General features: G+C 48.1%; 1 protein-coding gene across 1 annotated transcript in view; it reads left to right on the forward strand.

The window, feature by feature from the left end:
• The first annotated feature begins 7,794 nt into the window (after positions 1-7,794).
• The window catches only part of TRIM67 (tripartite motif containing 67), a 46,833-nt gene continuing 29,151 nt past the window's right edge, over positions 7,795-25,476 (forward strand). Inside the window, exon 1 of the mRNA XM_032608722.1 lies at positions 7,795-8,823. Coding sequence (XP_032464613.1) covers positions 7,795-8,823 — 1,029 coding nt within the window. The remainder of the gene's footprint in view (positions 8,824-25,476) is intronic.

Genomic DNA, 25,476 nt, shown 5'->3' on the forward strand with positions numbered 1-25,476 from the left:
GCAGCCCTTCCTGGAGGCTTACGAGTTCCTTCTCCTCGGTGGTGTGTCCTTGCAGAGACGTTGGGTGAATAAAGTTATCAGAGTTTGAAATCACTTCCCCACAACATTCCACAACTTTTTCTGATCTCTCTTATTCCCACCAAGTAACCAACTTATTATTCCACGCACAGCACTTTACCATTTACCGACCTAAGGCTCTGCCCTGTCTCACTATGGGAGGCTATTGGACTTACAGGTACCACCAAGTACATTCTAACATCCCATTGATTTCCAGTCAGAATATCAAGTGAGGAGAGTAATAACATCACGGAGCCATGGCTCCTGTCATGGTCAGGGAGAGGAAGCTGGGGGCCCCCCAAAGGGAAAGCAATGGCCCAGTACAGTGGTAGTCAGGGTGAGGGCAAAGGGGGAGCAGAAGCTGAGCAGACTGGAAAGGTCAAGCTGTGGGAAGAAAACAGCATGCAGGAATGAAGAGAGCAAAACCAGTGAATAGTCAAGGCCAGAATCCAATAGAATGAGAGCAGAACAATGTCAACACCCAAAAAGAGGTGACTGAAGTATCCAATTAAACAAGGGCGTTACCTCAGTCCTTTGAATAGGCACATGGGTCAACCCAATCTTTTGTTTCTGAACTTCTTTCGGAACCCCTATCTTTTCTGAAAGGAAGACACGGTATCATAATATCATTAGGGTAGAGGGGTGTTTTATGGAACCCAAGAGCATGAGGATAGCTGGGTCTCAGAGGCGTGCAAGGATGTGGAACCCTCAGAGGCCCTCTCTCTTCGCTGTCTCTGCATTTCTGCTTTATTCTTCACTCTCTGTTTCTATTGCTTTTTCTAGGACCACAGCGCTCCTTAACTTGGGTGTTAGAGGCCCATCCAGATTCTCTCTCTGGATTTCAGTTTTACATTTCAGGAAGAAAAGATTCTCTGATTGGCCTAGTCTGGTCAGGTACTACCCTTGGACTAAACAATTGTGCCTAGGTTTGGGGTCAAGTTGTAGTAGCATGGCTGGTGAGAACCTACTATGGGGGTTGGGCCCCTCCTTCAGTTTTACCATCTCCCAGGCCAGTCAGTGTTGCTGTAAGGATCAGATTAGAGAATATATATGAAAAGCTGCCATGAAAATGGAAAGTACTGTTACAATGGCTGAAATGTGTAACCATAAGGACATATTTGAAGCCCAAATTGCTTTTGTGGTAATATTATTAGTTTCCATGCATTATAAAGATACCCCAGATATACAGAGTCCTGTAAATTGGAATCAATTTGCTTCTTCTGAGATTTTATTTTAAACCTTTTGCTTGCAAAGGATGCAGTGAGAGAAGGGCAGGCTTTCCAAGAACAGGTCTCCTGATTTATAGAGAAGAAAAGTCTAGAATCGGAGGGAGCAGGGAAAGACACAGAGACAGTCATTATTTGGCATCCAAAAAGTTAACAGAGGAAACTGTTAAGCGCCAATCAAGGATGTGTGAAGGGGAAAGTGGCTGGATTTTAAGTTTCCTCTATAGAATCTATCTTCCAGAAAAGAAGCCAGTTGTATACCCTGGAGAGGATGCTTTGTGTTGCTAGTGATCATTGTTCCTCATTAACTCGGCCATAAAGAAGCGGTGTGCTGTGCATAGAGGTAGATGTGGCTGCTTTCTTCTAGTTAAATGCTAATTATTTTAGACCATACGGTTCTTGGGCTGTAGATTTTTATTATTAAATTTCCTGACTCCTATTCCATTGTAAAAAGCAAACAAATAAACAAACAAAAGGTAACTCAAAAGAAAAATATCATAAGCTTTCATTTAAAAATGTGTTTCAGGGATTCTTACGCTTGAGATTACAGCATCTATTTTTAGCTGATAAAGCTTTAAATTCCATTCTATTTTACACTTAAAATTCAAAGGGCCAAGTAGATTGATTGTTTTACTTGTAACACTGTGTTGCCCAGAGTAAATTGTTTAACTTCTTTGTGCTTTTTGAGGAGGAGAGGTAACATCTTACGTCTCGAGTGTCTCTGGGACTTTAAGCATAAAAACCATGCTAGAGCATAAAGTAGCTCATGACACAGTGTTTTTCTCTGCCTTAATGACAGTGCATCACAGAATTTTAATTATTAATGTGTTGTTCAGATGTGTCCAAATGCTTCCCTTTTAAAAGAAAAAGGCAATGGAAAATGGAGTAACTGGGATGACACTAGAAATTAAATATAGGGCCACCTTTCTGAGATCTGTAAGTAGTTCAGAATAGAGATAGAGGTGCTCAAGGAGGAAAGAACCAAGTAGGAATAATCAGGTTAAACAGTAAGAAGATCAAGAATAAATAAAAGGGACTTCCCTGGTGGCGCAGTGGATAAGAATCCGCCGGCCAACGCAGGGGACGTGGGTTTGATCCTTGGTCCGGGAAGATCTCACATGCTGTGGAACAACTAAGCCAACTACTGAGCCCACGTGCCACAACTACTGAAGCCCACACAGCTAGAACCCATGCTCTGCAACAAGAGAAGCCACCACCACAATGAGAAGCCCACGCACCACAATGAAGAGTAGCCCCAACTCACCGCAACTAGAGAAAGCCTGTGTGCAGCAAAAAAGACCCAACACAGCCAAAAATAAATGAAATTAAATCTTAAAAAAAAAAAGAGTAAATAAAGGATGTTAAGAGAAGACGTGCAGGGGTGTGTGTGTGTGTGTGTGTGTGTGTACACGCACACCCCAAAGAACAAAAACTAAATAACATATTTGAACCTTAGAATTAAACAGAGAAAATTACCCTGTGGATCTGTTGACATCTTCTACAGGAAAAAGAAAAATTACTTCTACCAGAATTTTTCAAGGAAGTGTATGCGGATGGATATTCTTGAACTGACAACCAGTCAGTTGGTCCACAAAAATGGATAACTTAGTCAGAGCCAGACAATGGCAGAGGAAATACGCCTGGGGAAACAAGATAGACATGATCCCAATCCTTGAGGAGCTTCTTGTCCAAAGGAGAGAGATACATAAACAAAAATAGCAGTCAATGATAGGGCTACAGAGGAATAACACAGGGTACATCCAGGAGCTTATTAGAGGTGCACCTAACCTGGAGGGTGGGGGAGCCTGGGAAGGCAGAGAATTGCATGTTCAATGGCCCTGGGTGAGGAAATGTTACCGAATCCAAGCTTGCTCTGTTCGCCGCATGACAGGCCAATAATCAGAGACGAGGTGTTGAGGCAAGGAATACTACTTTATTCGGAAAGCTGGCAGACTGAGAAGATGGCAGACTAGTGTCTCAAAAGAACCATCTCATTGGCGTCTGGATGCCAGTTTCTTTTATAGAACAGAGACGGGGAGGAAGTGAGGAAGTAAAGCAAAAAGGCCATTTGTCTTGCAAAATATCTCCTGGAATGGCCAGCCTCGAGGAGGGGATATGTTAATTTCTTCTTTCCTGCAGGCATCCGCAGGTGGACAGGGTCTGATTGTCTCCCTGTAAGCTGAACAAAGGCACTTTAGTTTAACATTCAGGTGGAGGGGCAGGGTTCCCTGAGGCAGGCCATTATGTATGCCAATAGCTATCCACAATACCCTTTTAGCGATTATAGCAACAAAAAGCAATGAAGGGCAAAGGTTAAAGTCAAAGAAACAGGTCCAACATGGAGTCAGATTTTCTTCTTCCCTGTTACAGAAAGGGAGCACGGCCTTCTGCCTTCCTGAGCTCCCCTAGACTGTCCACCAGTAACTGTGAGGGAAGTCCTCATTAGCAACTGTGGTTTAAAGGAAAATGTTTTGAACTTGAAGTCAGACCAGTTCTAGATCCACCATTAAAAGTTGTGAGATCCTGAGCTTCCTCATCTCAGTTTCCTTGTCTGTAAATTGGAAATAATAAAATATTTCCATGATTCTAAGTGACTGGAAGCTGCATTGTCAATTTAATAAGAAATTTTCAAGGTAAGCATGGAGAGAGAAGTCTGTGTCAATTGTAGTATACGTCCCAATTTCAGCAACATTAAAATGTAAAAACACGTACATCATAAAATTAAGAAAATGTGGTGATCTTCCAGAGTTGTTGTGAGGATTAAATGAGATTATATACAAGAATATAATTTCACACTGTGCTGTGGACTGAATGTCTGCATTCCCCAAAATTCATATGTAGAAATCCTAACCACCCATGTAATATATTAGGAAGGGGGGCCTTTGGGAGGTCCTTAGGTCATGAGGGTGGCTCCCTTGTGAGTGGGATTAGTGCCCTTGTAAGGAGAGACAGGAGGGCTTGCTCTGACCTCCCTCTCTCCATGTGAGGATACATAAAGAAGGTAGCTGTCTGGCATCGAGGAAGTGTGTTCTCACCAGACACCAGACCTGCCAGTGCCTTGATCATAGACTTCTCAGCCTCTAGAACTGTGAGAAGTAAATTCAGTTGTTTAAGCCACCCGGTCTATGACATTTTTGTTATAGCAGCCTGAACAGACGAGGACACACTGTCAAGTCCTACAGTGGAAGTATTATTACTTGCCTCACCATCTGCATGAGGCCCAGACTTTAATAAAATACTAATGACTTGAAAAAATGGATATGCCGTTCAATCTGGGGATCAAATTTCTTCGTAACAGTCATTTTTATTAAGGAGGTTATATCATTCTTAACAACTAATATGAGGAGGCTTTTAGAACTAAAAGGAAATTTAAAGTTCAATGAATTCTATTCTTAAATTTTATAATAGTAAAAAACTGAGGATCAGAGAAGTAAGATTGCTTTTCTGTATACATATGGTACATGACTCCGTTGGGACAGAAAGAGGACTTTTTATAGACGATGTTGACAACCGTTAGTGATTATGGCTATGGTGAACTCTTGGAATCGCTGTGTAACCTCAGCTCCTACACAGCAGCTGAAGGATGCCAATCCCCCCAGTAAGCAATGCCTTAGCAACAGTGTGGTACAAGGTTAAGCTGATTTAGGGGGATGGGGGATGATTTAGGGGGATGGGATTGGGGGGGAATGGGATGGGGGCAGGTGGGAAAGGCATAGGTGGAGAATTCTGAAGTATTAGATGAGCTTCCTCCCCATGGGAAACAAAATCATGCTCAGTCTGAGGGACAGAGTTGCTGGAATTGTCGGTCCTTCTGTACAGGGGTGTTTCCATACCCCTCAGGAGCCCTTCCCCCCCATCACCCCCCCCACCCCCGCAAGCCGTCTGAAAATGACAAAGCCGAGATGGTCTCTCAGACACATGACCACTGGTTGGGGTGGGGAGTGAGGCATGTCTGTTCACACTAGAACCATAAGAGGTTATTATTTTCTTTGTAGTCACCAGGAAGGCTGAGTTGGGCTGGGGTGAGTGGTGACACTGCTAGCATCACAAGCAGTGCATTTGTGAATGTTTCAAGCACACACCTACGTGCACCCATGTCCCCCCGCCCCGGCGCCCCTCAGCAGCGTAGCAACGCTGTAGCAACTCTCTTATCAAAGCACTGCAGGCAGGACGCAGCACTTTGTGGCTCTATCTATAGGAGGCAGATGAGGATGGGGTTGTGACCATCCCCCATCTGGGGATACTGACGCCTGGTTACATCATTGTTCTAAGCTCCCTGCAGATAACGAGAAGTCCAGTCTGTTGTTTTAACTCTGTGTTGCTCTATCTGGCAACTTCAAGACAAACTGGAAACAGGCTGCCCGACAGTGGGCAAAGCTGAACTGAAGAGTCACAGGATTTTAGAGCAGGAAGTCGGGTATGTAATCCGTGTTTACCTACGACGACTTCGTTGAGTTCTCCACACAGAAGTATCATTGCAACCGTCGCTGACAGATGCAGGATCAGAGACTAGGAAAGCGTAGTCAGACCGCTCAGGGTGGGGGGAACTGGTTCGTAAAGGAGCTGAGATTCCCACCCGGGATCCTGACTCGCAGAGTTCTGTCCCCCCCAGGGTTCCCCCTGCGCGCGGCCCCGTCCCCAGGCACCGGGCCTGCCCAGGGCTTCGGCTCTGCGCCCGGCGCTGCGGCGCCTCCCCGGCCTTTGTTTGAGTGCCGGAGAGCCCGGGAACAGAGAGAGGCGTGACTTCAATATTCCTGTGGTTTTTGAGCAAGCGATTGCCTAACCTGTGTCTGTCTCACGCCGGCGTGAAGCGTCCGTAGGCAGAGCCGGCTGCGCTGCGAGCGCTTCCCTGGGCGCGCGCGGCCTCCCCACCCATCCTTCCTCGTACACCAAGCAGCCAGGGCCGCGGGTGGGAGGCTCTCCTCGTGGCTGGCGTGGCGGAGCGTGGAGATCTTTTTCATTCATAAAACGAACATCCCCGCTCGCTGCCTTCCCGCCGGCCTCATGCCGCGCCATCCGCGGCCGGTCAGGCCTGGGTCCCGGGGAATCTGCTCCGAGGGCCAAGGGGCCTAAAGTGGCCCTTTGCGCGTTCCGCCGGGAAGCCCCATTTTATAAACCCCGTGTCGTGTCCTCCCTCTGCAGAGACGACTGACATGGATCGCGGAGGGACACTCGCGGCTGAAGAGACGAGATGGCTTGTGGTTCAACTCACAAGTAAAACCTCACCCTTTGACTTCAGGCTGTCCGACATTTTGTGGCTTGCATTTTTTGGAGCGACGGTCAACTGGGCTACCTCTCCATTTGTAAACAACCGGCTTTGTAGGTCCCGGTTGTCCCCCTTTTATGGCGGCAGGTGGGATCAGGGGAGTGGGCGGGAGGGATGCTGGCAGGGGCGGGGCGGGCCAGGTCGCTGCGCTAATTCAAGATGCGACCTCCATCCAGATAAGAGCTTGCTGTTAACAGCGGTTTTCTCTGCGAACCCTTAAAATTGCCCCAGGACTCCCCTAGCAGCGAGAGGCTAGCCCTCATTCGCCGAGCGGGCCCCCCTCGCCCCTCCTTTGCCCCCTCCCTGCCGCTCCTCTCGGCCCTGGAAATTACAACTCCTCGGCGCGCGGCGCCGGCAGGAGGCGGCGGCGGCACGGAGACCGGAGGAGATTCCCGAGCCAGCCGGGCGCTCGCCCTCCACCCGCGGGCCGCCGCGTCGCACGGCCAAGGTCACAGGCGCCGCAGGAGCAGCGGCGGCGAACCGGAGCAGCGGGGCCGTGCTGGCCACGGAAAGGCGGCCCCGGGGCGCGTTCGGCCCGCGTCGGCAGCGGTCGCAGAAGGAGGCGAGAGAAGGTCTCCGGGCCGGCGGGGCCCCCCGAGATAGTCGCGGGCGCAGAGGCCTGGCAGCTGAAGGCCCCCGGTCGGCGAGAGCGGAGCTCGGGCTCCAGCGTCGGCTCCCGGGCGCTGTCCGCCGCCTCGTGGTGCTGAACCCAGCCGCGGGCCAAGAGGCCTGCTCGCCCGCCTTCTCACCTACAGATCGCCCGGACTGGCGGTGGCCACCGGCCAGGGCAAAAGGGGCCCCTGGGCAGCTGCCCACTGCACCCGAGGGGCTGAAACAGGAGAGCCAGCGAACCTCAGCCCGGCAGCCGGTCCTCATGTGGAAAGGAGACGCGCGCAGCCGCCGGCGGCGGCGCTGCTGCTGATTCATCCCCTAGAGCATCTCGCAGGCCACCGCGAGGGCAGCCGACCAGCTCCGGACTCTGGCCGCAGGTTGCAGCCGCTGGTGCAGGAGCCTCGCGGGCAGAAGGTGAGGACCCGCTCTCCTTCCTCTTGCCCCCAGTCGTCCGTGGGCGGTGGCCCCAGGACTGAGAGAGGGGCGTGCCCCCGGCTTGCAAAGCAGTCATGCCCGTGTGACGCGCCCGCCTCCCCCTCTCTGGTGCTAGCCACGCTTGCTCGCCTCTGCCCGTCTCCGGGGCTTGGGCCGTTCCACCCTCCGCGCCGAGCCGCTCTCTCCGCCGGCGCAGCGATGGAGGAGGAGCTGAAGTGCCCCGTGTGCGGCTCGCTGTTTCGGGAGCCCATCATCTTGCCATGTTCCCACAACGTCTGCCTGCCTTGCGCCCGAACCATCGCGGTGCAGACCCCGGACGGCGAGCAGCACCTGCCCCCGCCGCTCCTGCACTCCCGGGGCTCAGGGCTGCCCGCAGGCGCCGCCGCCGCCGCCGCGCCCCCTCCGGACCACGAGACGCCGGCTGGCCCGGCCTGCGGCGGCGGCGGCAGCGGGAGCGCGGCCGGCGGCGACCACGCGGACAAGCTGAGCTTGTACAGTGAGACAGACAGCGGTTACGGCTCTTACACCCCGAGCCTCAAGTCCCCCAACGGGGTTCGCGTCCTGCCCACGGTGCCTGCGCCGCCCGGCTCCTCGGCCGCCGCCGCCCGGGGCGCCGCCTGCTGCTCGCTGCCCTCGGCCTCCTCGAGCTCCATCACGTGCCCGCAGTGCCACCGCAGCGCCTCCCTGGACCACCGCGGCCTGCGCGGCTTCCGGCGCAACCGACTGCTAGAGGCCATCGTGCAGCGCCATCATCAGGGCCGCGGGGCCGCGCACGGGGCGTCCGCAGCCGCTGCCGTGGCCGTGTGCCAGTTGTGCGACCGCACCCCGCCCGAGCCGGCCGCCACGCTCTGCGAGCAGTGCGACGTGCTCTACTGCGCTGCCTGCCAGCTCAAGTGCCATCCATCCCGGGGACCCTTCGCCAAGCACCGCCTGGTGTCGCCGCCGCCGCCGCCGCGCGCGCCCGCCGAGGCCGCCTCTGCGTCTCCAGGCGCCGCCCAGGGCGCCCCCAGCGCAGGCGGAAGCTGCAAGAGCCCAGGTGCCACAGGCGCCGGAGCGGCGGGGGGCGGCGCGGCCCGCAAGTACGCTACGTGCCCTGACCACGAAATGGAGAACTACAGCATGTATTGCGTGAGCTGCCGAGCTCCGGTGTGCTATCTGTGCCTGGAGGAGGGCCGGCACGGCCAGCACGAGGTGAAGCCGCTGGGGGCCATGTGGAAACAGCACAAGGTGAGCGCCCGCGGGGCAGGGCATGGGGCACGGACGCCAAGAAAAGGGCGCTCCCCTTCGTTAAATAAGCTCCAAGTACTCTGAGCTGAGTGTTGGAGATGGGAAGGGCATGGAAGGACGACACCCTAGGTCCCCTCGCGCCTGAGGCTTTATGATTCCACCCAAAAGTCGTCTAGAATGCAGAAGCAGGATTCGTTCACTCCCCAAATTGACTAATAAATTACCTTGATGGCCCCTCTGGGTTTATGACACCTAGGGCCCCCTTCCTCCCTCTAAAAAGTTCATATATTTTTTTTCTTTTTTTTTTCTTTCTTTTTATTCTAAGTACAAGTGTTACCACCTGCTTGCAGGAAAATGTCTGATGCCACCCGTGCTTGGTTAATCTTCTCTGAAGGCAGGAAGGATTCTATCCCAACTCTCAGTGAAGGGATACACTATCTCCCTTAGAGCAGAATTCCCATCAGCTTCTAGAGCAGAAAGTTTCCTACTCTCTCAGCTAGTCTCCAGCACTTTCTAACCCCAGAATGCCTCTCAGCTTAAAGGGAAGATGTAATTCTTCCTGCGCCTTATTTGAGACTTCGGGCGTGTGCCCTGTTAAGGAGGGAACCCACTGAGAGACCTTCTCTTCCTGGGACTCCAGGTGGCAGGAGTGCGGTGGAGTAAGCACTTAGTAGGACAGCCAGGTGCACTCATCTGCTGGCCGCTGAGGGCCATCTTTCCAGGGACTTTCCTGCAGGTGCCACCTCCCAAGTGGGAAGGAACAGCCGCTACAGGCAACTCGCACACACTCGTGGTGGCCAGTGTATCCTCATAGCTGACACCGAAGGAGAGAAGCCTTCAAACTCAGGGCAGGCCCTCGATCAGACCCCAAGGCAAGAGTGGGGTCAGCTTTTCTACCATTCACCTTAATTTCCTACTCAAAGGCCAGGCCGTGCAACTGGACTCACTGCCGAGGCCAGTGATCCGGGTCCTTTGTTCAAGGACTCCAACTGCAGATTTGGACGTTTATCACTCAGTATCCTCTTTCCAGTAAACTCTTACCCCACAAAGAGGCAGGAGATCTCCAAATAGCCCAACAGGAAGTATGTATTCTGACTGAGAAGGAAAAACACGGGAAAGTAAGGCAACTTGCTATGGTCCTCTCATATCATCCAACTGGAAATGGACAAAAAGGGGAGCATAGATGGGAGGAGAAGAAGGGACCAACCATTCATACTATAGATTTATTACATACAGTTACTGTATAATTTCTGCTACAACATGCCTGTTGTTACTTACTGTAACTCAACATTTTCAAACAAAAAAATTAGGAAAGAACAAATGAGGAACACTTCAGAAATCCACCTCGGAAAGGGAAATTTGCATAGTAGTTCAGAAAAGGGCGATCTGGAGTCAAATCCCTAATTCTAGAGCAGCGGTTCTCATTTGGGAACAGTTTCACTCCCCCTCCAGGACATTGCCCATGTCTGGAGACAACTCTGGTTATCCCACTTAGGAGTTGCTACTGGCATCTAGGGGTAGAGGCCAAGGAGGCTGCTAAACAGGCTACAGGGCACAGAAAACCTCCGGCAAAACAATAACCCAGAACAATATCAACAGTGCCTCTGAGAGAAACCCTGTTGTAAGTTACACAGACCGGGATCCAAATCTCAGCATTTGTAATTGACTTGCTACAAGCGTTTAGGCACAGTTTGAAGCCCACGGAATAATATCTAACTCAGATAATTGTTGTTGGGAGTAAGTATAATGCTGTGTGTTTAGCCTCTGGCACAGCACCCAACTCACAGTAGCCGACATATATTATTTATCATTATTATTATTATAGTGTTAAGACCACCAAACTTGCAGAAAGCTATAGGGCAGTAGCAAGGGGTACTTCTTTGACTTCAGTGACTTGGTAACCTGGTGAACACATGAGCTGGTAGTGTTTACGTTGAGTCCTAAAATAGCTTGGAGCGAAATGAGAATGTCTGCTGAGTGAGTTATCATTCATATGACATTTTGTTGCATATTGCTTCAGGGTAATTGTAGCTGCCTTGCTTATTTCATCTTTCAAGTGAAGAGAGTCATTTTACAAATAAAGAACTCTTTTGCAAAGAGGCTGTGATCAATTACCAAGACAAGGTTCACATTCAGATTTTAGGAGCTGGTGAATTTTCGCAGCCTAGACGGCTAGAACTAATTCCGGGTGTTGTCAGCCAAACTTCTAGACTTAGTGAAGAGTGGAAACCAAAACGCGTTGAGATGAGTTTGCAGTCTTAAAAGAGATTAAGCCTCTTACCTGGAAAAGTGAGTTGGATAATGCCCAAATGGTTTCAAGAACCAAGATCATGCAGGGAAAACATTGGTCGTCCTTGATTTGGTGTCCACAGCAGTTTTATAACATTTCTATCTGAAGAAATATGGAAAGAATATGGGATATTTGCTCAATAGAGTGGGACAGTTATCTGTGGGAAACACAGCTAAGCAGAATCTAAATGTCTCAATTTAATGCCACGTCTTCAGGGAACTAAGACATCCTCTTAAGTCCAGAAGGAATTCTCTGAGATACTTTTGTGAAAAGCTGTTTTCAAGAATGAGAAGAAGTTCTGCTGTTCTCTTTCAGCAGGTGCTGTTTTTCTACAGAAAGGGAAATCATTCAGTGCTTCTTATGAGCATCTCAGCTAGGGGCTGGAGATCAAAAGATAACAGAGGGAGCCTTGATGGACCGTTTGGTCTTGCTTTGTGGGCAGGCGTCTAGACCACCATTGTGAGCTGTGAAGGTGATTACTTTTGAAAGATAAACTAGTGCACTCAATTTCACACTCCCACCAGGGCAGTTTAAGTTCTTTAGTAAAACTTAAAAGTCTCTGGATTTTGTTGTTCTTGTCATCGTCGTCGTCTAAAAATCCCAGGAGCCATGACAAAGCTTGGTACACTACCAGAACTAGAATCAGGACAGAAATATTTCCCTAACATCCCTATGACTGGAGAAGCCTTAAACAAAGCTTTAATTCCTCTCTAGCACGACTGGAGCTTGCCATCTAATTAGTGATTCTTAGGGAGAGAGACATGTAAGTGACACTGAAATCTACTTTGAAACAAGATTGATTATCACTTTTCAAAAAAAGTGTAAACGCACTGCTATATTTTAAATGGATAACCAACAAGGACCTACGGTACAGCAGAGGGAACTCTGCTCAATGTTATGGGGCAGCCTGGATGGGAGGGGAGTCTGGGGGAGAATGGATACATGTGTAGGTATGGCTGAGTCCCTTTGCTGTGCACCTGAAACTATCACAACATTGTTAATTAGCTGTACTCCAGTATAAAATAAAAAGTTAAAAGAAAAAACAACAGTGTAAACACTTTAGGTCTTGGCCAAACACATTTTTAGATGATTCTCCTGGAAGAGGATTAATAATTTCAAAGAACTTCTGATGTGAAGAAACCATACGTTGTGAAAGATAGGACAGGGAAGGGAAGCTTTCCATGAGTGCTTTTGTCTTTTTGCCTTTTGATTGTGGAATTCCAATTTTCCTGAAACCAGAAGGAGAGGGTCACTGTGGGATGTACCTCTTCCTAGTGTGGCATGTCACAGAATGTCAGCAACCACTGTAATTCCTGCTGGGTGCAGGACTCTGAATTAAACATGGTTAAAAGTTGATTCTTGAACTGAGGAAGGGAACACTGGATAAGCCCTTCCTCAAGTCTTTTGAGAACCGTGGACAATAGAATAGAATAGAATCAAAACAAAAATCTCATTGTACCCCAGGATTACTGTTCCCAATGAGTCAAGCACTTCACAAGAGCAAAGGAGATAGTGAGGTCTAGAAATCACAGGAAAGCCAGGACTTCAGGTTACTCCCATGCCCCAAGGATCTGCCAGAGGATACTTGGCTTCTCAGAAGCCTGGGCCTACCTTATTTTATCAAAGAGATAAAGAAAGGCTTTTAGCCTTTAAAGCGTCAGAGGAAAGACTTCCTCCATTAAAAGAGATAACACATAAGTGCCCAAAGCAGAACGTGTAACCATAACTGTATATGATCATAAGTGTACTTATTCGAATATTTGTAGTACATCATAACACAGGGAATAGATGCGCTTTGTTAAGAATTACAGAGGTAGAGATGTAGAGATTAACTATCAACCCCAAATTCCAGTTTGCAGAGAAAAAACATTTCTAACATTTTGGAGTTTTTTCTTCTAGAATTCTATTGTATATTTATTTTGTAACTGTCTTTTTTTGGTCTAATCATACCATACAAATATCTTTCCTGTCAGTTAATGAACATCACTTTTCCGTTGTAAGGATTTATTATTTTGCTTGATCCACACCCTGATGCTGGGCTCATCTAGGTGTTTTCAGTCTTTTGCTGTTAGGAACATTTTTCAAGTTAAATCCATGCCTTTCTTCTTAATAATCTCCTCAGGTTAAGTTTCTAAATATGGAGTTACTGTAGCAAAGGAGAACTGTCTTCCAGACATCTGATTAACGTTGCCAAATTGCCTTGCAAAACGTTTATACCTATTTTTTCTCCCAACAGCAAAATTATGTTAAAAATTCATGTAAACAGGGACCATTGGGGAAAACAATAAGGTGGATTGCCTTGTTTCTAGTAATAACTGTTGGCTACTTTAATTACATTATTGTTAGAACTATTTTTTAAAAGGGGATCACAAGTATCTAGATTTTTATATTTTTAACTACCAGTTAGTGATCTGCCTTCCGTCAAAAACTGCTTTAATAGGCGTAACTAGTGCCTGAATAGCCCCTTTTGGATTTTAAGGCCCCTGAAAAGACCAAGCCTTCAGGGCCCATCTAAGGCACTTTAAAAAAATTTTTTTTATTTCTTTATTTTTATTTTTGGCTGCATTGGATCTTCATTGCTGCGCACAGGCTGTCTCTAGTTGCGTCGAGCAGGGGTGTGCGGGCTTCTCATTGCGGTGGCTTCTCTTGTTGCGGAGCACGGGCTCTAGGAGCGCGGGCTTCAGTAGGTGTGGCATGTGGACTCAGTAGTGGTGGCTCGTGGGCTCTAGAGCGCAGGCTCAGTAGTTGCGGCGTGTGGGCTTAGTTGCTCCTTGGCGTGTGGGATCTTCCCGGACCAGGGCTCGAACCCGTGTGCCCTGCATTGGCAGGCGGATTCGTAATCACTGCGCCACCAGGGAAGGCCCTAAGGCACTTTTGAGTGGGGTCTGAACAGGGAAAAAGAGGGTTAGGTAGAGAGAAATGCTTGGCAAAAATCTTCTGGGGGGTCTGAAGTCTCTATCTCTGTGGCTAATCGCTGCAAGCCGAGAGTTGCTAAACAAATCCATCAGGGCCCTCAGAGCATGCGTCTGAGTGGAAGCCTGGATTTTTTGAGATGTTGAATCCTTCACCAACTCTGAAGCTCTGGGAAATGAAGTGCATAGGCTGGCTTCTGTTCCATCTGCCGCAGACTGTCAGAACCAATGGCAAGTCTGCTTAGACCCCTGGAAACGTGAGCTGACGCCAATAAGTAGTGGCTGCCGCGTCTTCTGAAACCACCCTCTGTGTTAACATCACCACTGTCTTTAAAGCCACTGGGGCTGTAGCCTGCCTTGTGCTTGGATTTAATTCCAAGGAGCTCAGTAACTCAGGAGCAACTATTAGAAAGAACCCCTGTGTTACAAGCTTTGAAGTCCATGCTTTCCTCATCATTCCACACATCTGGAAAACAAAAAGTGGGTTCGACAGAAGGCAAGAACCCATAACTTGAATTGCTTTTCTCTTCTCTTTGAAGATTATTTATGGAGTATCAGGGTTCCGAATTGAGGAGGACCTTAGAAATTGTGAAAGGACAACCCCATGTGACTACTGAAAAATGTGTTTCGTACTGTACGCTCTGGTGGTCACTCCATGGCTAAGCTGTTCTATTTTTAGCCTGCAGTGGGAGGTCCTTTATCTGGGTCGAGATTCTTGGTGGATGGGACCTTACTTGTGGATGTCAGTGAAATGGACTGTCCTAGAGGAGAGGGATCTCTCAATCTCTGAGACTGCCTAGAGGGGTCAACAAGCTGGCACACCGCCTGCTTCTGTAAATAAAGTTTTACTGGAACACAGCCATCCTCCTTTGTTTACATTTTGCCCATGGCTGCTTTGGGCTATAACGGTTGCTTTTGGTAGAGTTGAGTACTTGTGACCAGAGATCGGCAGCCTGCAAAGCCGAAAATATTTACTCTCTGGTTCTTTATGGGGAAAAAAATAAAAATAAAAGCGCCGACTTCTAGACTAGGACCTCGTGACTCAAAGCGAGGTCCGAAGAGTAACAGAAGCAGTGCCGGGAGCTCGCTGCCGATGCGGACTCTTGAGACCCGCCACAGCCCTACCGACTCATGGTTTGAATTTAGCAAGATCCCTAGTTGATTCAGATGGACGTTCAAGTTTGAGAAACCTTGACGGGAATGCTTTGGGGGCTCCAGGGCGCTGGGCCCAACACTGTAACTGTGGAAGTCATCTCCAGCAGTGTGAAGTGGACTCTAGGGGGTCCCGGAGGTTTGAACCAGAGTCTTAATTACTCTGGGAATCTTCAGGTTCACCGAATTCTGGGTGCTGGGAGGCAATATGGTGCTCAAAGACCACCTGACCCAGAGGTGGGCGGGAACCTCTGAGGGGTGGTGGTGCTGTCTGAGCCCTCCTGGGCCAGAGCGTAGGTGACTCATGAGAAGGGAATTCTGGGCAGACGCTCTTTGCTGCTTCCCTGGGTTAGAACAGAAACGTATATACTGCTGTTTGTATCTCTGGGTTTCCTTTGGGTTTGTGTCTTCGTCGTTCTACAAAGGAGCAAAGCGGGTGCTCTGTCCACTCTTCAGGCAGTTTTAAAGGTCCTGGCCAGAGGGTGGAGGAGATTGGAACTCTCAGAGCCGTGAGGCCTGAAGGAGCAGGAGAGAAGCAGGCAGGTATTGCGGGGCTCTCATGAGTTCACCCCTCCCCGCTTGGCATTTCCCCTTCCTAGGGTAGCCCGTTTCCTAACAGAGACCATAAACCCCAGCATCCTCCTTTTGCAGCTGAGGAACGTGAGGCTGAGGGGCTTTCTACAGTTGCACAGCAATTTATGAAATGATTCTGTAAAAACATGATCGATTCCTCCCTTGTACATTTTGATGAACTAAAAATAACAGGATGCTCTGTGTATCTGAACAAAAACAGGTGCCTAGAGCATTCCCTAAAGAGTAATGAGGTATGGAAAAAATACAGGGTTAGCGGACACCTAGTCTAGACAGTGGGGACAGAGCGTGGGGCAACAGCCCCTCCCTTATTCAACTGATACAGACAGCAGAAAAGGGAGATGAAAGGTTGAGGAGGACACAGTTCATCCTGTTCGGAGCAAAGAGGATAAAAGAACTTGAGTGCTGGAGGGAATCTCAAAGATCAGATGGCTCTGTCTCTTCATTTTTCATGTGGCTGTAGAGGGAAGAAGTGGTTTGCAGGGAAGAGTAGTCAAGGATCCACAAGGGACAGAAACAGATGAGAGAGTTGGAAGGGGTCTAAATGACAGATGTAACAGACGGGAACCTGGACCCCTCCAGCAGGAGAGTCTGGGCCTTGGTCACATGTGCTCTGAAAAGTCTATCCAGACTGTGCACAGTTTAAAAAACACAGGTCAGGGTTGTGTTAGGAAAGTTTGGCAAATACTTTTACTTTTCCAATCTCCCAATTCTTCCTTATCGTTTGATTCTGGGTGATAATCCATAAAACCAAGAAACCAATAAAATATGAATAATCATAAATGACAGCCCTCTTTAAAACAGAGAGTTGTGGCTTACATCACTCCATAAATAACGTGTTACCAAATGTCTGGCTACCTATCAGCTGAGCTGTGTACCCACAGGACTAAAAGTCAGCTCTAGCACTCACTGAGGATAACTTAAAAACTGGTGACGCCTCTTGACCTGTAAGTCGTTTCCCTGAGCTTATGCCGCTAATGAGTACTTATTCTTCAATCGACCTAATTCCTTATTCAGTCAACACTTAAGTCTTCAGTGCCGGTATCCTACCAGGCACCACCATAAGCACCAAGGCCATGGAAGGGCATGTTCTTTTCCCTCAAAGAACAGAGATCTAGTCACAGGAGAGAGAAAACCAACACATGCATAAACAAGTAAATAAATTGGAGAATTTCAGATAGTAGTAAGTACTACGATGGAAGTACAATAATGTGATAAAAAGCAGTTGGGCAGACTTCTTCGGGGGAAGGTTGGAAAAGCAAGACTTGACGGTTGGCTGAGAAGTAACCAGCCCAGCACACTTCTGAAGGCAGCTCGCTTCACAGGGAGAGGAAGAGCCGAAGAACCGAGAACGGGAGTTGGGGGACCCCCACTGTGTTTGAAGGACAGAAACGTGCCTTTGCAATACAATGAAAAAGGTGGATAAGGTACAGGAGCAGAGACACAGGGAGGGCCCAGACGACGCAGGGCCTGGCAGCCCACAGGGAACAGATGGGATTTTATGGTAAATGCAAAGAGAGGTGACCAGAGGACTTTAACCTGGGGAGTGATGTTTATTTTTTTTAAATATATACGTATTTTAAATGTATTTATTTGGTTGCACTGGGTCTTAGTTGTGGCACGTGGGCTCCTTAGTTGTGGCACACAAACTCTTCATTGCAGCACGCACGTGGAATCTAGTTCCCTGACCAGGGATCGAACCTGGGCCCCCAGCATTGGGAGCGTGGAGCCTTAAGCACTGTGCAACCAGGGAAGTCCCCTATTTTTTAAAAGATCTTTCTGACTGCAGTTGGGAAATGTGTGGTAGGGGGACAAGAGTAGGGGAAGGAAGACCACTCCCTAGGCTATGAGAGTCACTTGGGCTGTAAATATGGGGGCTTGAACTAGGAGGGAGGCAGCAGGAATGGAGAGAAGTGTATGCATTCACATGCTGCCTGGGGTTCTCTGAGCTTCTTGGACTCCTGGTCTGATGTCTTTTATTATTTTTGGAAACCTTTTGTCTGTTATCTCTTCGGATGATTCTTTTGCTCTGCCCTCGGTCTCTCATACTTCTGGGATTCCAATTACATGTATGTTACGTTGTTTGATACTGTTCCACGTTCTTGGATGCTCTGTTCTTTTTCCTGTAGTCATTCTTTCTGTCTGTTACGGTTTCATTCATTTCTATGGACCTGTCTTTAAGTTCACTGATTCTTTCCTAGGCTGTGTCAAGTCAACAGATTAGTCCCTTTCCATCTTCTCAGTTGTCCTGACCCTTCCCCAGCAATAGGAAGCCTTGAATGGTCTGGACCCAGGCCTGTTTCCTGCATCTTCTCCAGGAAGATTGGGTTTTTTCTTTTCCCTATCTCCAGCCACGTGGGGTCTTCACTTTGCTCAGGGGGGAGGGGAGGAGAGACAGGGTTTGCCGCTTGGCCCCAGTGGCTTAAGGTTTTTTTCTGGCGGGGATAAGGGTCCTGGTAGGGCTTTGTACTTTCCTGTGGTGACTGTCACATCTCTCCTTCAAACCAGCTCTGCGGTGCAAATGTTTCCCTTTTTTAATCTAGTAGGCACTTTAGATTGTGCAAATGGTCAGGTTCCACTTTTCTCTTTGGTCACTAAAATGCTCAGAGCCAAATATTTTGTGTGTACACAATGGATGTAATTATGTTATAAATTTTGAGCCTCATTTCTGGCTCCATTTTATGCTCCCATCCTTGGTTTTCTTTCTTTTAAGTTATGCAGCCTTGAATTCTGTAGACCCTTGCAAGCTGCCTTAAATCCCTTCTGAACTAACTAGGTTAATAAATAAATGAGTCACCTGCTTGAATAAAACCACAGGGAGCAAGAAACTTCTGGAAAACCTCATTAAAGTAGTCCCCTACTGGGACTTCCACGTTGGCCCAGTGGGTAAGACTCTGCACTCCCAATGCAGGGGGCCCGGGTTTGATCCCTGGTTGAGGAACTAGATCCCACACGCATGCCGCAACTAAGAGTCCGCATGCTGCAACGAAAATCCTGAGTGCCGCAACTAAGACCCGGCGCAGCCAAAATAAATAAATAAATATTTAAAAAGAGGGAAAAAAAAAAAAAGATAGTTCCCTGCTTCTGAGCAGTGCCCAGTCACTGTTACAAAAGCTAAATACTGTTTGAAATGTTCAGATCAATGAAACAGGGACTTTCCCAGTCACTGGGACACATGACTGTTCCCTTCTCCCTTTTAGTCCCTTGTAATAAAGAAACTCCAAAATGTGCCTGGTGTTGACGGGTTCACATCTTTCATGTGAATATCACCACATACCTCAGTTTGTTTTGAGGGTGTGATTATCACCTCTCAAACTGGCTTCCTGTACACGGATTTGCAGCTTATCACTGATGAATATTTGTCCTCCACACAGCCAGGCAGGGTTCCACCCCTCTAGCTTGTTGGGAATATGAAGATGTTCAGAGGGGAAGTCAGGGCACATTAAGGCCAGAAGACCCTGCTGAGGGGTGTCAGGAACCACAAGAGCTTTGAGATTTTTGCCTGTGTACAAGCCAACACATGCTCTTGCCACAGTTCATGGATGTGGGCAGATGTGAGACTCCTGGGTCGGAGTTGGAGAACAGTCTTATCACTCAACGGCAGCAGCAGCAGTCAGAGAATCGGCATGTCTGTGCCGTTCCCCGGAGCCCAGTTCCCCCAGGGTGTTGTGAAGCGAGCCAGATGACACCCACACACACAGTAGGTTGCATTACAGAAGAGGAACCTCAGCTCAGGGAGGCTGAATCTTCTGTAAAATGCAGTGAGCACCGAGCTCTTCGCTCCAGAGGGAGACAGCAAGTCTAGTTTCCAGAGTTGTTTCTGCAGACATCCCTGGAAAGATAGCCAGAACAAAGAACAATCAGTGCCTCGCTGACAACACTTGTAAAAACCCAAGAGAGCAAAGTTATCTCCCAACAGGAAGATTAAGTCAAAATGCAGGTAGTTCCTCAAGTGATTTCTGCTTGTATACATCATGGGTAACTTCTCCAAGCTCCTCTGGTTCTCCGAACTCCTTGCTTTGGTTGGGGTACCCAGACCTCGGGGTTTTTCTGGATGGTGTGATGTTGATGGTGGTGAGGAAGGTGGTGGAATGTCTGTGGTGTGGGCCACAGGAAGTCTGAGGACAGCTAAGGTGGCTTTCATTCCTGAGTCCATTTGTGTCTCCTCTAGCACGTGAAGGACAGACAGCATCTCATGACTCTTTATGATGCAACTGAAACATTCCACTGGACAAGCATGCCTTGGGCACCTGCTGTAACCCACAGGCTGTGCCGAGGGCTGTGGATACACTTGAAACAGGCTGCAGGGAGCTCACAGACGCCTGGAAGAGAGGATGATTTTACTCCAACCTAATGTTTGCACAAACAATATAAAAAAGTGGAATAAGTGCCGTATTTGTCACGTGAATAAACTGATGAGGGACGAGATGGGAGAAGGTAGTTAATTCCGCCTGGAGATTTGCAAGGGGAAGGGGAAAGGGTAGTGAGCGGGAGGTTAAGTAGAAGATCGTGTGTGAGCTGGGGTCGTGAATGATGGGTAGTTTTATTAGTTGGGAAAGAAAGGAGAGACTTAAATGTACAGCACTGTGTGAGATGTTAAAAAAGATACTGAAAATCGAGTTCCTACTTTGAAACAGCTCATTATCTGCTGGTCGAGCACCAGGGATGAACGTACATTCACACGAAGCCGAGGGACCTTGAGAACCACGACACCACTTCTGATAAAAGTGGGGGAACTTGAATTACCCATCCTTTAGCATCTGAGACTCACAGAAAACATTCGGGATCTGGAGAGAGTGGTGAGAGAACGATGGGAGAAACGGATTCCAGAAGCCACATGTAAAGGGACAGCTAGCTTGAGAGCCTAAGAAAGATTTAAACGTTGGCTTCATTTAAATTTCAGGGAAGAACAGGGGTAGCCTGGCTATAATCCCTTTGAAGGTTCTTGCAAATTTGCTTTCTTCTCCCAGGTTGTTATATTTATCCTGTTTGCCAGTAAAACCTGGCAGCAAAACCCTTTTGAACATCTCGATTTGCTTTGCTAAGTTAAGAGGAGAAGGGGGCCAAAAAAGAAGTGAGGAAACTGTATGGGAAAAGAAGGAGTAAGGCAACGGCAGAAGGAACTTGGGAAAATGTTGATAAAGACGGCGATCTTGCACTGGTCATTAGCTCTAGCCTTTTAGATGGACAGGAGGGCCCGTCTCTCCATTTCCTCACAAGAAATAAAGAACAGTACCAGAGCGCAGATAACTGGGGCTAAACCCTAAGTGTAAATGGGCGCAGGGCAGAGTCAGATCGATGGCAGGCTGCAGGGAAGGCTGTACGGAGGGGATTGGAGCTGAGCTGGGTTTCAAAGTGCTGGGAGGATTTGGAGAGGTGAAAGGAAGGAGGTATCCAGACAGGAAAGGAGAGTGTCCTTTTCTGTAATTCGATCACGGATAGAAAGCTCTAAGACACGTCCTCACGATCGTTGCAAAAACCATCCTATTATGGTTGCCGGTGACTGAAGTTGGCCTGATCCCAGTGAAGAGGCAGTTTGGGTTACGGGTGATAAAAAACATCACCTGGCTTTGCCCAGTGTATGGCCTTTGTACAAGTACAAAGTCAGGATTCTGGTCTGGGGACTTTGTGCGCCCACCGTCCTATCCCAGGCTGGTTTGCTACCACTGGAACATGGTCTGAATGACTCTTTTTTTTTTGCAAATACCTCTTTGAGATCCTGCTTTCAGTTTCTTTTTTTTAATAAATGTATTTTATTTATTTATTTTTGGCTGCGTTGGGTCTTCGTTGCCGCGCGCAGGCTTTCTCTAGTTGCGGCGAGCGGGGGTACTCTTCTTTGCGGTGCGTGGGCTTCTCATTGCGGTGGCTTCTCTTGTTGCGGAGCACGGGCTCTAGGCGTGCGGGCTTCAGTAGTTGTGGCATGCAGGCTTCAGTAGTTGTGGCTCACGGGCTCTAGAGCACAGGCTCAGTAGTTGTGGCACACGGGCTTATTTGCTCCGCGGCATGTGGGATCCTCCCGGACCAGGGCTCCAACCCACGTCCCCTGCGTTGGCAGGCGGATTCTTAACCACTGCGCCACCAAGGAAGCCTTTGTACTCCCAGTACCCAGCAGAGCAGCTGGCACCCAGTAAGCCACACGAAGCATCTATTTAATAAGTGAATGGTGACAACATGAAAATGTATTCTAATATCAACACTGTAAATGACTATTCCAGTGGGGTCCCTTTTAGCTTCATGGACCAGAGTGATTCATGCAGGAGGGGGCACTCCAGGGAACAGTGTGGAAAATGAGGGCAGGAGGAATTATGCATTTTTCTGGACCCCTTATTGAAGAGAGCCATTCACACTCGTTAGCATGGCACACCCCTCCCCCATTAGATGAGCTAACGGTTTTGGAAACAATCAGCTGATCTAGTGGGACGACAGAAGCCAGCTGGAAATACCGGTGGGATTTTTCCCAGATGTTAGCTGTTACATCTTGTCCAGAGAACAAACCGAGTCTCAGTTTACTAGACTGCCATTCCCGAACTCTTTAGTGCTCCAGAGGTAGCAGAATGCGTTGAATAAGAAAGTTCGTTTTAGAGACAGCTCTCCTAAAACTCTGCCACTTGCCAGGGAGTGAGATCACGCATTTTAAGAACTCATGACGGGGGACTTCCCTGGTGGCACAGTGGTTAAGACTCCGCGCTCCCAAGACAGGGGGCCCGGGTTCGATCCCTGGTCAGGGAACTAGATTCCACACGCATGCCGCAACCAAGAGTTTGCGTGACGAGGAAGCCCGCGAGCTGCAGCTGAGGAACCCACCTGCCACAGCTAAGACCCAGCGCAACCAAATAAGTAAATAAAAGGAACTCGTGGCAGTGCACACCACAGAGTAAGGGCTCGGTGAAAGAAAGCCAGAATCATAATCGGCCCCATCATTGTGATTATTGTGAGTGTCAAGGCCAAGCACGGTGGGAAAGAAGAGGTGACTGTTTCAGGGTCTGAGGTTGTTCCCAAGAGCCCTCTTGTGGGAGGGCTGAGACGCAGCCGTCACCCTAATGACGCAGTTGTCCCTTGGTGGGGCCTCTTCACCACACCACATGAACAGGTGCTAGAGAGATCTATCCTAAGACTGCCCGGACCAACCTTCTGGTCGTCACTGACTGATATCATGGGAAGGATCTGGATTGAAATCAAAAGCTCTGGGTTCAGTTTGGAGCTGTGTCTTGAGATAGGTCTCTTAATGTCTCTCAGCCTCGGTTTCCACACTTGAAAGGTATGAGGACGAAGCGAGATGAAGTAAAGGTTCGCATGGTAGCTGCAGGGCACTCAGTTTATTGTAACCCCCGACCTCTTTCCTGAAGGTACAAGCAGGTTGGCCACGTCCCCTCTTCTCTAAAGAACCCAAAGCCCACTTTATGGTGTAGAGAAAGACTGTGTGTAATATGATTCCATTTAGTGAATATATATGAAAGAACATGCTTTAGAATAGGAATAAAAACAGCTGTGCATAGGGTACTAGTTTCCTGGGGCTGCTGTAACAAATTATCACAACCTGGGTGGCTTAAAGCAACCAAAATTTATTGGCTCACAGCTCTGGAGGCTGCAAGTCAGAGATCAAGGTGTCACAGGGCCACGCTGCCTCTGAAGGCTCTGGGAAGCCTTGATCCAGGCCTCTCTCCTGGCTTCAGGGGGTGCCTTGGCTTGTGGCCACATAACTCCAGTCTTGCCCCTGTGTGTGTGTGTCTGTGTCCAAATTTCCCTTTTTCTAAAAACATCAGTCATACTGGATGAGGGGCCAGTCTACCCCACTATGACCTCATCTTAGCTAACTACACCTGCAGTGACCCTGTAAGTCACATTCGGAGGCACTAAGGATCAAGACAGTGAAAGACAATCGCAAGTTACCAACCAGGCAGAGGAAGCCGGTTGTCTCCTCGTACCCTGTGAAAATGCTTGGCTGGACTGAATTTGAATTGTTTTCGAGCAGAGACTAGGCACTCTTAAGGCGAGTGGGAGTTCAGATTCCGGTCGTGGGTCTGGGAGAATGAAGGTTTTGAGGTGGGAGAGGGGCTGTGGTGTTGGGTGGGCAGCGAGGGCCCTGGAGACTCTGGGCGGAGAGCAGGAGAGGGGATGGAGGAGAGAGGGGGCTCTCAAAGAGAGCCTTGTCATCCTCGCGACTTTTCCCTGAGCCCTTATGAAGATCACCGCAGTCAATTATGTTGAAAATATTAGCCATCCAGGGTTATAATAAGAAACGGTATTTTTGCATCAAGACATTGTTCTGGAGTTCAAATGTCCTGCAGCAGAGGGCCTTTGGGGAAAAGAGCAAGTGACTGTTTTCAGTTGTCAAGTTGCTTAGCTGCCCAGGGTAGAAATTTCAAATGAGATCTTAGTAACATATGAATTTTTTTAATGAAAGTAACTTTATTGTTTTGTCTAATTATAAAAGAATAATATGCATTATTTTTAAACATTCAGACAATACAGAGGACATGCAAAGAAAAATGTGAAAAATCACCTATACTCTTACAATTCTCACATGTGTGATATACACACACATTTATATAATTACCTTAATAGCGATCATATATATGCCACATATATATATATATGTATATAATTTTTAAATAAATGAGCTCTTCTTACATGTGCTTTTGGTATAATGTTTTTCTTTCCGTTGAACAATCTGTTATGGAGATTGTTCTACATCGATATAGAAACATGTTGCCATTTTAATGGATGGTGGGTATTCATTTATGTGGATAAAACATCACTGATTTAATCATTATTCCTGAACATTTAAGATCACGTACAAATGTTTACTATTTTTAGTAATGCGATGACTGCTCTTGTACATACGTCTCTGGATGCTTATCCTATTATTCCCTTTAGGATAAAGTCCTATACAAACATTAAAACATTTTAGGGATTTATTTCTTACCTCTCCCTGAAATATGAAGCCAGGATCTTGTCTTTAAGAAGCAATTCTTGGGACTTTCCTGGTGGTCCAGTGGCTAGGACTCCACGCTCCCAATGCAGGGGGCCTGGGTTCGATCCCTGGTCAGGGAACCAGATCCCATATGCTGCAACTAAGAGTTCGCAAGTCGCAACTAAGAGTTCTCATGCCGCAACTGAAGATCCCAAGTGCCGCAAACTAAAGACCCAGAGCAGCCAAACGAATAAATAAGAAGCAATTCTCAACCGCTCCATGTCTCCCCGGGTGCCATCTTCCTCTCCTGCCCCTCTCGCAAACACTCTCCTGCCAAACCTATCGCACTGGTGTCGGCAGCAGGACGGAGAGAGAAGGCAATGGTAGAAGGAGGGGTTGGGTGACCCAGGGGAAGGAAGAAAAAAGTCACGTGTTTTAATGTGTTATTTGATTTTAATTGTCACAACTAAGTAGGTAGTATAATCCCCAGCATGTAGATTCTAATAAGAGAGTAAGAACTTGCCCAAGAGCACATGGCTAGTAAAGGAAAGCCAAAGTCTGCCTGACTCCAGAGACTGTTTTGCTAGATTTAATTATTTGTTCAAAATATTTTCTGCTCTCCTTGTGGGAAAGCTGTGCTGCTTTCTCCATTGATACAAGGCTGGGCCGTGTAACTTGCTCGGGCAAATGAATGATAGAGGAAGTGATGTGTGCTACCTCCCAGGAGAAGCTTTAACAGCTTTAAGGTGTGTTTCTGCCATAGCTCCTTCTCCTCTGCTATGAGACTAAGATGT

Source organism: Phocoena sinus, chromosome 16, assembly GCF_008692025.1.
Source record: "Phocoena sinus isolate mPhoSin1 chromosome 16, mPhoSin1.pri, whole genome shotgun sequence".
Taxonomy (NCBI): domain Eukaryota; kingdom Metazoa; phylum Chordata; class Mammalia; order Artiodactyla; family Phocoenidae; genus Phocoena; species Phocoena sinus.